Source organism: Podarcis gaigeae, assembly GCF_964106915.1.
Source record: "Podarcis gaigeae genome assembly, chromosome: 18".
NCBI classification, from domain to species: domain Eukaryota; kingdom Metazoa; phylum Chordata; class Lepidosauria; order Squamata; family Lacertidae; genus Podarcis; species Podarcis gaigeae.
This window is the reverse complement of record NC_139696.1, coordinates 6,083,198-6,096,987: the sequence shown is the minus strand read 5'-3', so window position 1 is coordinate 6,096,987 and position 13,790 is coordinate 6,083,198. Positions and strand designations below refer to the sequence as shown.

The 13,790-nt window shown below is 51.1% G+C and overlaps 1 protein-coding gene across 6 annotated transcripts; it reads right to left on the bottom strand.

Moving 5' to 3' along the window:
• Positions 1-4,789: 4,789 nt before the first annotated feature.
• PRR22 (proline rich 22) lies at positions 4,790-13,321 on the bottom strand. 6 transcript variants are annotated; one of them, XM_083720585.1, is made up of 3 exons: positions 13,090-13,320; positions 10,566-10,628; positions 4,790-6,017 (listed from the first exon to the last, which is right to left on the bottom strand). In XM_083720585.1, exons 1-3 carry the CDS (start codon positions 13,214-13,216, stop codon positions 4,891-4,893), a joined length of 1,317 nt encoding a protein of 438 aa, XP_083576711.1. In that variant the 5' UTR covers positions 13,217-13,320; the 3' UTR covers positions 4,790-4,890. The 6 variants fall into 6 exon arrangements, with proteins under 6 accessions (XP_083576711.1, XP_083576713.1, XP_083576715.1 ...); XM_083720587.1 differs by having other exon boundaries at positions 10,552-10,628; positions 13,090-13,270; XM_083720589.1 differs by having other exon boundaries at positions 10,552-10,628; positions 13,094-13,225.
• Positions 13,322-13,790: the final 469 nt, after the last annotated feature.

Below are 13,790 nucleotides of genomic sequence, written 5' to 3'. Positions count from 1 at the left end.
GTGGCCAGCAGGACTAAGCCGCTTCTGGCGAACCAGAGCAGCACACGGAAACGCCGTTTACCTTCCCGCCGGAGTGGTACCTATTTATCTACTTGCACTTTGACTGCTAGGTTGGCAGGAGCAGGGACCGAGCAACGGGAGCTCAGCCCGTCGCGGGGATTCGAACCGCCGACCTTCTGATCAGCAAGTCCTAGGCCCTGTGGTTTAACCCACAGTGCCACCCGCATATAGTTTGTAATAATTTGAGTTATTGCAAGTTACTATGTATATGCAGGTCATCGTTTCAATAATTCATTTGCAGTTGATGAAGCATTTCTGTATCCTTCTGCTGTGCTGAAGAAGAATTCCACGAAACAGTGGGTATATCTGGAATCACTGTTCACCACTGTTTGTGGACCACTTTGGCAGCGTTGGACGCCATAAAACGGCTTGTTTTCACCATTTCACCCATTGCTTATTTCATAGACTTATAAGACTTACGTTTATTTGGTTCTATGTTTTCAAGAGAATCCACCAAGAGTGCTCATTTTGTGACTTTCAGAGATTTATAAGATTTCTGTTTATTTTAGTTTTGCAGAGAGTGCATATTTCATATGGTTCAATGTTCCGTATAGATTATATAAGGAGTTTATATTGATATTGCATTGTTGTACTTGGTCATCGTGTTGCCTTGGGTATTACTGATAATTGTTTGCAACACAGGGGCATAGCTGTCAACTTACAGATTTGAAAATAAGGGACCAGCAGCCTCAAAAATAAGGGATCAGCAGCCAAAATAAGGGATTTTCAGAGCACAGGTATGTTCAACTTCTGAGCCCCTCCGAGCCAAAGGCAGAAAGCCCAGCCAGCAGCCAAACGAAGCCTCAAGTGGTGGTTCCCACAGCGCAGCAACCCGGCAAAGGGGATGCAGCAAGGAAAACCACCGTCACCTCTCTGCTGGGAAGCGCTGAGCAAAGGCGAGTCCCCAGGCAACGCGGCCGATTTGATCGGCACAAGGCATGCAAGCTCCACCCCCCAGTCGTTCTTAGACTCCTTATTGGGTGAGCAACGCAGCCAAGCAACACAGTTGGAGCCTCCCTCCTCCCTGGCCGGCAGGGAGGGAGAGGAGCTGCTTCCTTTGAAACCCGGGAAATTTAAGGGACATCATCAATAAGGGACAGCAGCGGGACACGGCGCTGGGATAAGGGACTTTCCCACCAAATAAGGGACGGTTGACAGCTATGCACAGGGGTTTAATTGTTGGGTGTGTGTAAGGAAGCGGTGGGGCAGGGAGAACGTGCTTTAAATGTATGTTGCTCATGCACACATTTGTTTGGATAAAATCAGGTGCCGATTTGAATCAAAGCGGCAGTCTTTCAACACTGCAGATTCTAGCCAAATTTTGCATGATGGTTCCTGAGATCTATGCCTTGGGAGCTGTGCAACTGCTTTGAGGTTTCTTCCTGCAACCAAGTGGTATATTCCTTTTTCCTTTACGGGGCACTTTAACCCCGTCAACCCCCTTTGTACTATGAGGAATTATTCCTAGTCAAAGGATCCTCTCATCCCGCCTGGGAGGCTGACCGCTGAGCCTCTGTGTGGATCCCTGTTCTGTTACTGCCTTTCTCAAGCCTCCCCCTGCTAGGGTTTTTTTTGGGGGGGGGGTTGCATTGAGGAGAATTGGCTCAGCAAACCACTCTTGGAGCAGAGAGGCGGCAGGATGGCTCATTCTCAAAAGAGGCTTCCTGTTGTCTCTCTGAATGGGTTCACTGCCTGGGGTGGGCCGTCTTTCAGCCAGTTAGACATGCCCAGATGCAGAGCCACAGGGGACGGGCTGCTGTCCTCCTTTCACAGTCCGGAAGCCAATGCGTTTGGGTACATGACCAGGTGCGGTGGCCTGGGATTCGGACTCGGATGCTGAACCCGAGGGATCCCAGCCTGCACAGGATTCCCCCGCCTCCAGAACCAGCTGAGCCGGGGCTGGGGCTTAAAACTGAAGGGCCCTCACCTGTGCTGGATCCTCAGGTGCAGGCGTCAGCTGAGTCTTCTCTGGCTCCTGAGGTGATGGAGGACCCATTGCCTGCAGGTGCTCCACTCTCAGCCCCGTCAGGGGAAGAGGAGGCTGCCTCTGGGTCCGCTAACCCTCCAGCCTCTCCTGAGCTGCAGAGGCTCAGGGCAGAGAGACGGAGGGAACTAAGTTCTCGCAGGAGGAGGGCTCACCTCCAGGCCAGGAGAGGCGAGTCACCTGTGGACCAGGGCCGCCTTGTGCCTCGGGGCAGATAAAAGCCGGCCAGCCCCAGTCCCAAGTTGTGGGAGCAACGTTGTTGGTTGCTAGTTCCTGCCTGAATCCTGTCCTGCTTTCCTGCCTGAGCTCCTGACCCGCCCTGATTCCCTGCTTGCAAGCCTGTTCCTGACTTCACCCGACTCCCTGCCCTGCACCCAGCTACTACGTACTGCCTCCACGTTGCACCTTTGACGACGGACTGGACTTGGACCTCGCCTCTCGGGTAAACCACGGGACCAGCACATCAAGTGTGCGTTTGGAACACACAACCCATGGCCTATTTTACAGGGAGCTGTTGTGTCACGAACTGGCTGGGTGCAGAGAAGTGGCGTTAGGAACCAGCTGGGGAACGTCCAAGGGAAGAAGGCTCAGAGCCTGGGGATTAGTGAGTAGTCAGAGGGAGCAGAAGCGGGAGAGGCGACAGGATTTAGTGAGTGGGAAGAGTCTGTGGCAGAGAGCAGTGCAGAATCAGAGGTGGAAGCAGAGGCTGGAGAGGAGGGAGGCTGAGAGACAGGCTGGTGTAGAATCTTGGGTTTCTCCCGGTCCTCCTGCAACAAGCTCCCCTTCCTTCTGGTCTCCCAGAACCAGGAGAGGGATGAAAAGGGCAGAGGAGAGGCCATTCAATAACCATGGCCCAATGGGAAAACTTATGGAAGATCAATTGGAAATTCACAAATTGTTACACGATTAGAGAGAACTTTAAAAAAAGGCAACATCAATGGTATCTAACACCATGGAAACTTTCAAAAATGTATAAAAATGTGTCAAGTGATTGTTGGAGATGCGGAGACTCAGGAACTTCCTACCATATGTGGTGGATATGTAGGAAAATACAGGTATTCTGGGAGAGTATCCATGCAGAACTGCAAAAAATGCTAAAGATCTCTTTCAATAAAAAACCAGAGTCCGACCTCCTGGGAATAACAGATTTGGATATTCCACAAAAGAGGAAGGGTATCTTTTTATATGCGACGGTAGCAGCAAGAGTTTTGATCACAGCAAAATGGAAGAGTAATGAAATCCCCTCTATACAAGATTGGATCCAAAAGCTGACAGAATATGCCAAATTAGCTGGTCTATCAGAAAAAATAAAGAATAAATCAAAACAGGAATTTGTTTCAAAATGGGAGGTTTTCAAAGAATATCTGAAAAATAAATATAGTTTAAATTCTGTTGCAGCATTCGAGGAACTTCAGTAATAGTTGCAAGGTAGATATAAGAAATTAGATATATTAAGAGTAAGTTTAATTATGATAAAAGTGTGTATTGGCAATAAGTAATATGAAATCGAAATATGGAATGGACGGGAGGTTGGGTCTTTAGTGTTAAGACCAATATATGTTTTATTGTTTGCTAAGAAAATTATGTGTCTATGGTTATTCTTGTGTGTAATTTGGTATTTGTGGGTTTTTTTCTTCTTCTTGCTGTATCAATAAAAATCTTTTTAAAAGGGGGGGGGCAGAGGAGAGGTTTGCTTCATGGGGGCCAGATCTGCTGGAGATTAAATAGGTCTGACACCCCTGTGTAGGGCCTTCTGGTGCTAATAAAAAGCCAACTCTTGCTCGGGGTACCACAACAAACAGAGGTGAGACAAAGACAAAATGACGAATGGGTGTGCGTTTGGGTGGGTGGGGGCATAGAAGGAGGGCATGGGCGGGGGGAACGAAACAGCTTTTGACATTCCAAGGAAGGAGGAGGTGGTGTCGGAAGCTGACGGGGCAACAGGTTTTAAGGAGCAGGGAGAGTCTGTGGCAGAGAGCAGTCCAGACTTGGCGGCAGAAGCTGAAACAGGAGGGAGGCCCAGAGGCAGAGATGAGGCAGGCTGCTGAAGAAGCGAGGGGTCTCCCTCTCCTGCTCCAACCAGCTCCCCTCCTCGTAGCCCCCCCAGAACCAGAAGAGGTATGAAAAGGAGCAGAGACAGGCAAGATGGAGACGTCTCAGATTGCTTGGGATGGAATTGGATGAGGAGGAGCCTTAGAGAGCGGCAGTCCTTGCAACTACCTACCGTAATTAGGACAAGATCTACTGGGGAGTGTTGCTGGGACCACTAGGCCTACACTGTTTTGGATTATTTGAATAAAGAGTTAACTTCTCTTGACACCTCGTGAGTTATTCCCAACCTGCTCCCAAGTCCCAACTTCACATGTACAGTGGTACCTTGGTTGTCAAACTTAATCCGTTCCGGGAGTCCATTCGACTCCGAAAACCATTCGAAAACCAAGGTGCAGCTTCCGATTGGCTGCAGGAGCTTCCGGCACTCAATCGGAAGCCACATTGGACGTTTGGCTTCCGAAAAACATTTGCAAACGGGAACACTCACTTCCAGGTTTGCGGCGTTCGGGAGCCGATTTGTTCAGGAGCCAATCCGTTCGACAACCAAGGTACCACTGTAGTCCGAACACGACGAAGACCTTGGCTCCCCCCCACCGACTACAGTTCTACCTGCGCGACGTAAAACCAGGTTTCCATGCAGTTTTAACTTTGCAAAGATACATAGTGAGTCCTCCTGGAGAGACAGGCACACAGTTCGAGTTCTAAAAAGCTCTCTCTCTCTCTTTTTAATAGACAAAATGGCAGGAACTCTGTCCCCATCCTTGATCTAGTGGCACAACCCCCTGTCCAGTTGGTCAGATTTCCAATGAGGTGGAATCCTGTCCCTGGGGTTCCTGCACGGACGCTGCCTTTGACTGGCCGGCCACAGGCTTGTTTTTCGTGGCAACACCACTCTTCGCTTTCTCCTCAAGGCCCACGTGGGACTCGTGCTGCAGGGGGGGCTGCGAGGGCGGCCGGGCCTCCCACTGCGACTCCTCCCCGAAAGCGTTCACGTCGTAGAGGTAGTCCAGGCTCGTCACTGCACTGAGGATTTCCGGCACGCTATAATCAAAAGACAAGAGCTCGTCGGGCAAGTTGAGGGACCGGATGTCGCTGGTTGAATCCTCGGCAGAGAAGCAACTGTCCCTCAGGCTGTCTCCCCAGTGCCGGCTGTGGCGTCCGTTGCCCAAGCCGTCCAACGAAGCCTCGGTGTCTGAGTTCACCGGGGAGCAGTCAAACAACTTCATGGCATCTTCTAAGAGGACCTTTTCCGGGAGGTTGAAGGACACCTCCTCCTCCTCTATCAATGCGTTCCCGGCCGCGATGATGCTCTCCAGGTCCATGCAAGACTCCGCTTCGGGTATGATGTCTGCGCACGGCGCACCGAGGATGGCCTGGTGGTCTTCAGGAGAGGCGTTCGGCAGGGCTGGAGGGTCCTCTGCAAAATCTGGGTTCTGGACGTCGCCTGCCTCGTCCGCTTGGAAGTCCTTGAAAGCTTTGAAGGCCAAGTTGTGGCAGTCTTTCAGGGGTTCGTAGGCCGCTGGCCGCTCGCTCGGGTTCAGCCCAGGGAGCGTGGAGAGAAGCTTAGGCTCCTTGCTCTGCCCCGGGCCCTCGCTGTGGAGAGAGACCACCTCTGCAAAGGGGGAGCCGTGGGCAGGGCTCCCCACGAAGCCGATGTGGTCCGCCAAGTTGGTCGAGGGCCCCTCGGGCTTGAAGAAGGGCAAGACGAATGGGGGGTTGCTGGCGAGCGGCTGATAGGGCGGGTATGCAACCGGCTGGACAGGGCTCTTGAGGTATTTCTGGCCGTCCAGCAGGTAGGTGTTTTGTGGGCCCGGCGCACCAGAGAGTTTGTACACGGAGGGCTGGACGAAGTTGGCCGTAGCCCACTCAATGCGGTAGATCCGGGGGTCGAAGAAGCACCCGCACGGAGCCATGTGGAAGCCTGGCAGGGGGCGAGGAGAGAGGAAAATGAGGGGCGGACAAAGAGACCCTCCAACATGTGTCCTGCTCTAATCTACCAAGGCATGGCTGACTGCCACTTCCTTTGACTGCGGCGGGCAGGTGTGGGGGACTCCCTGGTCCTGAATGGGGTGACTGTGCCCCTGAAAGACCAGGTGCGCAGCCTGGGAGTCATTCTGGACTCACAGCTGTCCATGGAGGCACAGGTCCATTCTGTATCCAGGGCAACTGTCTACCAACTCCACCTGGTATGCAGGCTGAGACCCTCCCTACCCGCAGACTGTCTCTCCAGAGTGGTGCATGCTCTGGTTATCTCCCGCTTGGACTACTGCAACACGCTCTACGTGGGGCTACCTTTGAAGGTGACCCGGAAACGACAGCTAACTCAGAATGTGGCTGTTAGACTGGCAACTGGGAGCGGCCGCCGGGACCATTTAAAACTCATCCAGAAAAGCCTACATTAGTTCCCAGTACCTTTCTGAGCACGATTCCAAGTGTTGGTGCTGTCCTTGAAAGCCCTAAACGGCCTTGGCCCAGAATACCTGAAGGAGCGTCTCCACCCGCATTGTCCAGCCCAGACACTGAGGTCCAGCTCTGAGGGCCTTCTGGCGGTTCCCTCCCTGCGAGAAGTGAGGTTACAGGGAACCAGGCAGAGGGCCTTCTCAGTGGTGGCACCCTCCCTGTGGAACGCCCTCCCATCAAGGAAATAAACAACTACCTGACTTTTAGAAGACATTTGAAGGCAGCCCTGTTTAGGGAAGTTTTTAAAGTTTGAGGTTTTAATGTGTTTTTAATATTCTGTTGGGAGCCGCCCAGAGTGGCTGGGGAAACCCAACCAGATGGGCGGGGTATAAATAATAAATTGTTATTACTAATTAGTTGAGGGGCAGAACCTTGGCACAGCCCCCCGATCCCTCTCTCTATTGCCCTAGGGGCTCTCTCCAGGCCACACACCCTTTCCCCAGGGCTCCACCACTAGGTGTCCGTGAGATCTTGCGATGCCTCCTGCTTGTCTGGATGAAGAATGGAGACCAGTGCCTGGCTCCATCTGCACCCCATCATCCCACTTCAAATGGCCATGGCGCCCCCCTACACCTCCCCACAAAACAGTGGCGTAGCGTGGGGGTGCAGGGGGGGCCGGCCGCACCGGGCGCAACATCTGGGGGTGCGTGCTCGCGCTCGCAGCTCTCTGCCCCTACTAAAATCCACGGGTTAGGGGGCACAAATTACTTGCCTTGCCCCGGGTGCTGACAACCCACGCTACGCCACTGCCACAAAACGCTCCTGGGAAATGTGTTAGGAGTTCCCCCAGCTCCCAATCCCCAGCAGTGGTGTACAGTCAGTGGCCTAGAGGGACTGGGTTACTCCTCCAAATTTTCCCTATAAATTAGAGTACAGTGGTACCTTGGTTTTCAGACGCCTTGGTACTCAGGCAACATGGAACCCAAGCACTGCAAACCCGGAAGTAAGTGTTCCAGTTTGGGACCTTTTTTTGGAAGCCGAAAGTGCTCCATTTTGAGTGCCGCGCTTCCCTTTTGAGTGTTACGCTGTCTGTCTGTTTTTGCTATTTATTTTGCGTTTTTGTTTTTGCGGCTCTCTCTTTGTGACTGTGTGGAACCCAGTTCAGCTAGTGATTGACTGATTTTGTGACTGCAGCACATTGTTTATTGATTTCATTTTATGGATCAGTGGTCTTGTTAGATAGTGTGATGGCCTGGGAATCCGATTCAGAGGCTGAACCGGAGGAATCCCAGCCTGCCCAGGAGTCCCCGCCTCCAGGGCCGGCTGAACTGGGGCAGGGCCTTGATTCTGAAGCGCCTGCACCTGTGCCGGATCCTCTGGAGCAGGCACCAGGTGAGTCCACTCTGGCTCCAGAGGTGATTAAGGACTCAGTGCCTACAGGTGAGTCTCCCCCTGGGCCCAGTAACCTTTCAGCCTCTCCTGAACTGCAGAGGCTCAGGGCAAAGAGGCAAAGGGAACTGGTTTCTCCCAGGAGGAGCGCTCGCCTTAAGGCCAGGAGAGGCGGGTCTCCTGGGGGCTGGGACCGCCCCTGGCCTCAGAGAAGATAAAGGCCAGTCAGCCCGGTCCCAGGTTGCAGGAGCAACGTCGTTGTTGAGTGCCTGTTCCTGCCCGGACCCAGACCTGACCCTCCAGTGCTCCTGTCCCCGCCCGGCTTCCTGCTTTGGACCTCGCCCCGCTCCTTGTGGACTGATTCCAGGCTAGTGACCCAGGACCGGACTTTGACTACGCCAACGGTAACCTTCCCCCCAGGACCAGCACAGATAGTAAAATTAACGTCAAATTGTTGTTTTTAAAAGTCTCGCACGGATTAATCCGTTTTGCATTACTTTCTATGGGAAAGCGCGCCTTGGTTTTGGAACGCTTTGGTTTTGGAGCGGACTTACGTAACGGATTAAGTTTGGGAAATTAGGTACCACTGTATATAAAAATCCGCAACTGAGAACAGTTGATGATCCATTGGCCATTATTTTGAGTGTTATGCTTCCAATTTGAGTGCCACACTTCCATTTTAAGTGTTACGCTGAAGTCTGTCTGTTTTCGCTATTTATTTTGCGTTTTTCTTTCGGCGGCTCTTTTCTGTTTTTGTTTTGGTGACTGTGTGGAACCCAGTTCAGCTAGTGACTGATTGTGTGACTGCAGTACATTGTTTATTGCTTTCATTATATGGATCAATGGTCTCGTTAGATAGTGAAAATCTCGTTAAATTGCTGTTTTAGGGTGTGTGTTTTTAAAGTCTGGAACAGATTAATCCATTTTGCCTTACTTTCTATGGGAAAGCGTGCCTTGGTTTTGGAACAATTTGGTTTTGGAACAGAATTCTGGAACGGATTAAGTTTGAGAACCAAGGTACCATTGTATTAAAGTATTGAAGCCTGGTGCCCACTTCGTAAAGTCAAGGAAGCTTTTGCCGGGCTTAGGGAGGGGGGCACTTTGCTCCGACGGGTTCAAGAGCCCTCTTGCCACCTCCCCAAACCTCAGCCAGGGGCATCCCCTGCCTGAAACCCCGGAAGGTCTCTGCCAGTCAGTGTGAACAATACTAAGCTATATGGAACTAGCTTCTATCAAGGCTGATATCCTATGGTTTCTGTGCAAAAACTCGCTGACTGCGGTATTGGGCTAAGTTACTGAAGATGTTTTACGAAGATGAAATCAAGAAAAAACCTAGAACCTTGGGGCGTTTTCAGATGGGCAGCAAATAGGGCTACCCAATCCTGGCTCTTCAGCTCTAAGCACGATTTGCATGTAGTGATTTTCTGTGCGTTGTGTGCAGAGGGTCTATGTGCATCTTCTTATGTTGTATCCACACTGGTGAGCCCAATATTGCCATGGTCACGAGTCCCATGGAGGTGCCCTGGAGGGACCAGATCAGGAGGAGGAGCTCAAAGAGTAATTCGTGTTGTAATATACGGCTATTGACTCACACTTGCATGCATGAAAGGGTTAAGCTGAGCCCTGAGCTCAAGTTGCCAGTGGGTGGCTAGCAGCTTTTGCATCCTCCCTCCCTCCCTCCCTCCCTCCCCCTCTCTCTGTGTCTTCCTGGAAGAAAGGAGCCGTGCAGAATGGCTCCCAGCTGAAGGATAACCACGTGAATGAAATCTCTCTAAAGGAGATTTTTACAGCCTCCATAACACAAAACCTGCATTATTCTTTTGAAAGAAACAAGTTCTTTTTTTTCAAAGCCATTTGGAACCTTTTTCTTCCTTATTTTACTGCCAACGGACAGAGACTTGTTTTCTGTAACTTCTGAAACTCTGCGTGTAAAATACTCGCTTATTTGCAAAATTTAAGTGTCTGTGATTTATTCTAGCCTAAGTATTTTTGTGTGGAATGCTTGCCTAAAGGTGGATGAGGGAAGATGTAAAAATCTAGCCAGGCCACAGAGAGGTTAGGCTGGCCTCAACCAGAGCCAGGGCTTTTTCGGCTGTGGGTCCAGTCTGGTGGAACGCTCTGTCACAAGAGACTAGGCGCCTGCGGGACTTGACATCTTTCCGCAGGGCCTGCAAGATGGAGCTGTTCCACCAGGCCTTCGGCCAGGGCACAGCCTGACTCCCTCCTTTGGTAATCCTTACAGAACTCTAGCCCAATGGTTGCCATTAATCTGATTTGAACTGATTTTATAATGAAATGAATTTAGAATGTTGTAACATTTTACTGTGGTTAGGCGCTCTGAGCCCGGCTTCGGCTGGGGAGGGCGGGATATAAATAAATAATAATAATAATTATTATTATTATTATTATTATTATTATTCCTGCGTGTGCATCAGATGGGCTTTTGCTCGTGTACTTTGAAGCGATGAATTCCATTACTTGGCAGCAGATGGCGGAACAGCAATCAGCTCAGTTTTCTTATGGCAATAGCTGCCGACCAAATCTCAGCTTTAGTCCGTCAGAAACCCAGCCAGGCATTGTCCTGCCCTATCCTGAGTCGAGATTTACAGGCCACAATCCGCAAAGGCCCACCCACGCACCCGCGAGAGTTGCTCCTTTCTACGCACCACGTAAGCGTTACCTGCCGGGGGTGTTGCAAATAGCTCTTTCTCTTGGCTGGGGGTGTGGTACAAACTGGGAGTCCCTGTAACGTCAACACACAGAAAAATCCATGCTTTACCCTCTGCTTTTGCCAGCTGTGATAGGAATTTTATGGTCTTAGTTATATGGTAATGTTCGTAAGTGTACAAACCAAGCACGTACACAGGTCAGCACAGGAAGACCGACCTGGAACCATTTTGATTGCTAAACTGAGCAAATGTTTTCTCTGCAAGGTCAAAGTGGGAAACCTCCCCATTGTCTCTTTCCTCACAAATCCTGTCTTAAGGACACATTTAAGATATGACTAGGGTGTGAGCCTGTGACCTGGCCCAGGAACTAAGTATTTATCATTACAAAAGACTGGCCAGGCTCCCCAGGCAATCCAGTCAAGTAACCTGCCAGGCAGGAGATAAACAAGGACAGGAGAAAAACAACATTCAAATTTCTGTTTTAGACCACCTTTTCTGTGATGTAGGTGTGATGTATCTGAGGGGTGATCTTAGGTTACACCCCTTCTGTGATGTATGTATGCTGTTTCTGGGGGTGGTCTTGATCTACAGGGTGGCAATTTCAAAAGTCTTTATAAGGCCTTGCGCACCATTTTTCTGGGTCCCTCCTCTCTCCTGCGGGTGAGGGGAGCACCCTGTTGCAATAAAGATCAAGCTTACTAGCTGCTTTGCTTCTTAATATTCTCTAGTTGGCCTCTGTTATTCTCTCCTACCAATAGGGAACCTGCGTAAGGACTCTATATGGGCTCTTGGATACCCCATAAGGGAAAAGGGCAATTTTTGTTTACAACACAGCTGCGTCGTTTCTCCCGTTCTGTCTCCCAGGAATCTCCTCCTCTACTTCCGGTTGGGTTCCGAAGGGCTGAGCAACCCCTTTGGGTTTCACCCCTTAGCAACGATGCCATGCCCTCCAACATTCCTCAGATGAAAATACAGCCGTACCTCGGAGGTTGAACGGAAGTCGAATGTTCGGAAACCAAATCGCAGCTTCCAATTCTGATCGGCAAGCCCTAGGCTCTGTGGTTTAACTCACAGCGCCACCTGCGTCAGTTTGCTATAGTATACAGTCAAAACCTCGGTTCTCGAATGGCTCCGTTTTGGAACGTTTTGGTTCCCGAATGCCGAAAACCCGGAAGTAAATGCTCCGGTTTTCAGACGTTTTCCGGAAGCCGAACGTCCGGTGCGGCTTCCGCTGGAGTACAAGAAGCTCTTGCAACCAATCGGAAGCCGCACCTCGGTTGTCGAACATTTTGCAAGCCAAACAGTCTTCCAGAACAGATTCCATTCAACAACCAAGGTTTGGTTGTACCTTTTGTAGTCTGCCTTCCGGAAACTCAAATCCATTGTGCCTTTTCTGTGAGCCCTTCTCTCTCTCTCTCTCTCTCTCTCTCTCTCTCTCTCTCTGTGTGTGTGTGTGTTGCATTGAGGGTTCCTTCTTTTTCCTTCCATGAGTTTTGCAACAGCTCAGAGGCGACTCCACTGCCCCTTGCTCTCAGACGCTCTGTGCACCCGAAACCTGCTGAACATCTGTGCACAATTTAGCAGCGAGCTTCGTAGTAGCTGTGCCGCTCAACCGAATTTTGGCAACGGCTAGATATCGGGGCTCTATTCCGCATGGAATTTCACACACGCACACACACCCAATCCTGATTCCCCACCCCAGTAATCAAAATATAATTCAAAAAGCCATGGGTCTGAAGGAATGTGCTGCGGTGGCGGTGGAGGCACACTTCCTTCTGCACCAAGATGGCGCATGTTTCAGCAACGCTGCTCCAGCCGTGTACGAGAACACTTATTCTCAAAATATGAACGCCAAGGGGAAAAGAGGCTTGCGAGGGCACAGGAGCCATTGCTAGCGATGTGAGAGAAGGGAGAGGAAAAAAAGGACCGTGGTTGGCTTGGGATTGGGAGGCCACGACTGAAGGACAGGTTACCTCCTTGCAATAATAAAGGTAAAGGGACCCCTGACCATTAGGTCCAGTCGTGACCGACTCTGGGGTTGCGGCGCTCATCTCGCTTTACTGGCCGAGGGAGCCGGCGTACAGCTTCCGGGTCATGTGGCCAGCATGACTAAGCTGCTTCTGGTGAACCAGAGCAGCGCACGGAAACGCCGTTTACCTTCCTGTCGGAGCTGTACCTATTTATCTACTTGCACTTTGACGTGCTAGGTTTGGCAGGAGCAGGGACCGAGCAACAGGAGCTCACCCCGTCGCGGGGATTCGAACCGCCGACCTTCTGATCGGCAAGTCCTAGGCTCTGTGGTTTAATCCACAGCGCCACCCGTATCCCTGCCCTTGCAATAATATGGGGTGTAAAATTAGTATTACAGGATGTTGTAAGGGGGAAGCCTGTTTTCCCATAATATGCTGTTGAGCCAACAAGCCAAGCACCCCCATGGGGGACTTGGCATACAGGCTGTCATCCTTAGATGTGGGGTTGGCCTCATCCCAGAAAAAAACAAGGTAAGAAAACCCCGCTGGCGTCAACCGATCCTACCTACGGAGGCAAGGTTTTCAGGGAGAACAAAAGCCGGGAAGGGCCGGTTGGACTGTCTGTCTGGTCGCTCTAAAGGCCGAGGGGTGTACGTCTCATGTTGGGGGTAAAACAGTTTCGGTTGCTGCATAATCCGTCCGTTGAGCTGAAGGGCAGTCTGCCCATCTGGACCCCTTTTGCCTAGGGGCGCTTGCCCGAGGACTGACTTCCTGGAGCGTCGCCACGGAGAAAAAGTTCTGTTTGGATGGTTACTCGGGAAAGCGTTCCAGCTTGGCCCACTGAAGTTCTGAGGCAGAGAAGGGGCATTGGAATTGTAGAGTTGGAGGGGGGACCCCCACGGTCATCTAAACCCACCCCCCGCGGTGCAGGAATCGAACCCGCGACCTCACCAAGATGAAGAGTCTCGTGCTTTTGCCGACTGAGCTATCCTTCAGAGATGCAAGAGGGAGAGTTGGGGGAAATGAGTATGTTTGTGGGGAGTGGAAATAAAAATGAGGATGAGTTTGTTCCCTTTAACTTTGCAAAATTCTGATACAGTGGTAAGGTAAAGGTAAAGGTATACCCCTGCCAGTACGGGCCAGTCGTGTCCGACTCTAGGGCTGTGCGCTCATCTCACTTAAGAGGCCGGGAGCCAGCGCTGTCCAGAGCCGCACACGGAAACGCCGTTTACCTTCCCGCTATAAAGCGGTACCTATTTATCTACT

Excerpts from the sequence above, each read along its gene's own strand:
- PRR22 (XM_083720585.1), bottom strand. The coding sequence starts at position 13,216 with ATGCAGCAACCGAAACTGTTTTACCCCCAACATGAGACGTACACCCCT. Across the intron at positions 10,629-13,089 it reads TGAAAACCTTGCCTCCGTAG|GGACTCCCAGTTTGTACCAC; the intron begins GTAGGATCGGTT and ends TTGACGTTACAG. Across the intron at positions 6,018-10,565 it reads ATTTGCAACACCCCCGGCAG|GCTTCCACATGGCTCCGTGC; the intron begins GTAACGCTTACG and ends GCCCCCTGCCAG.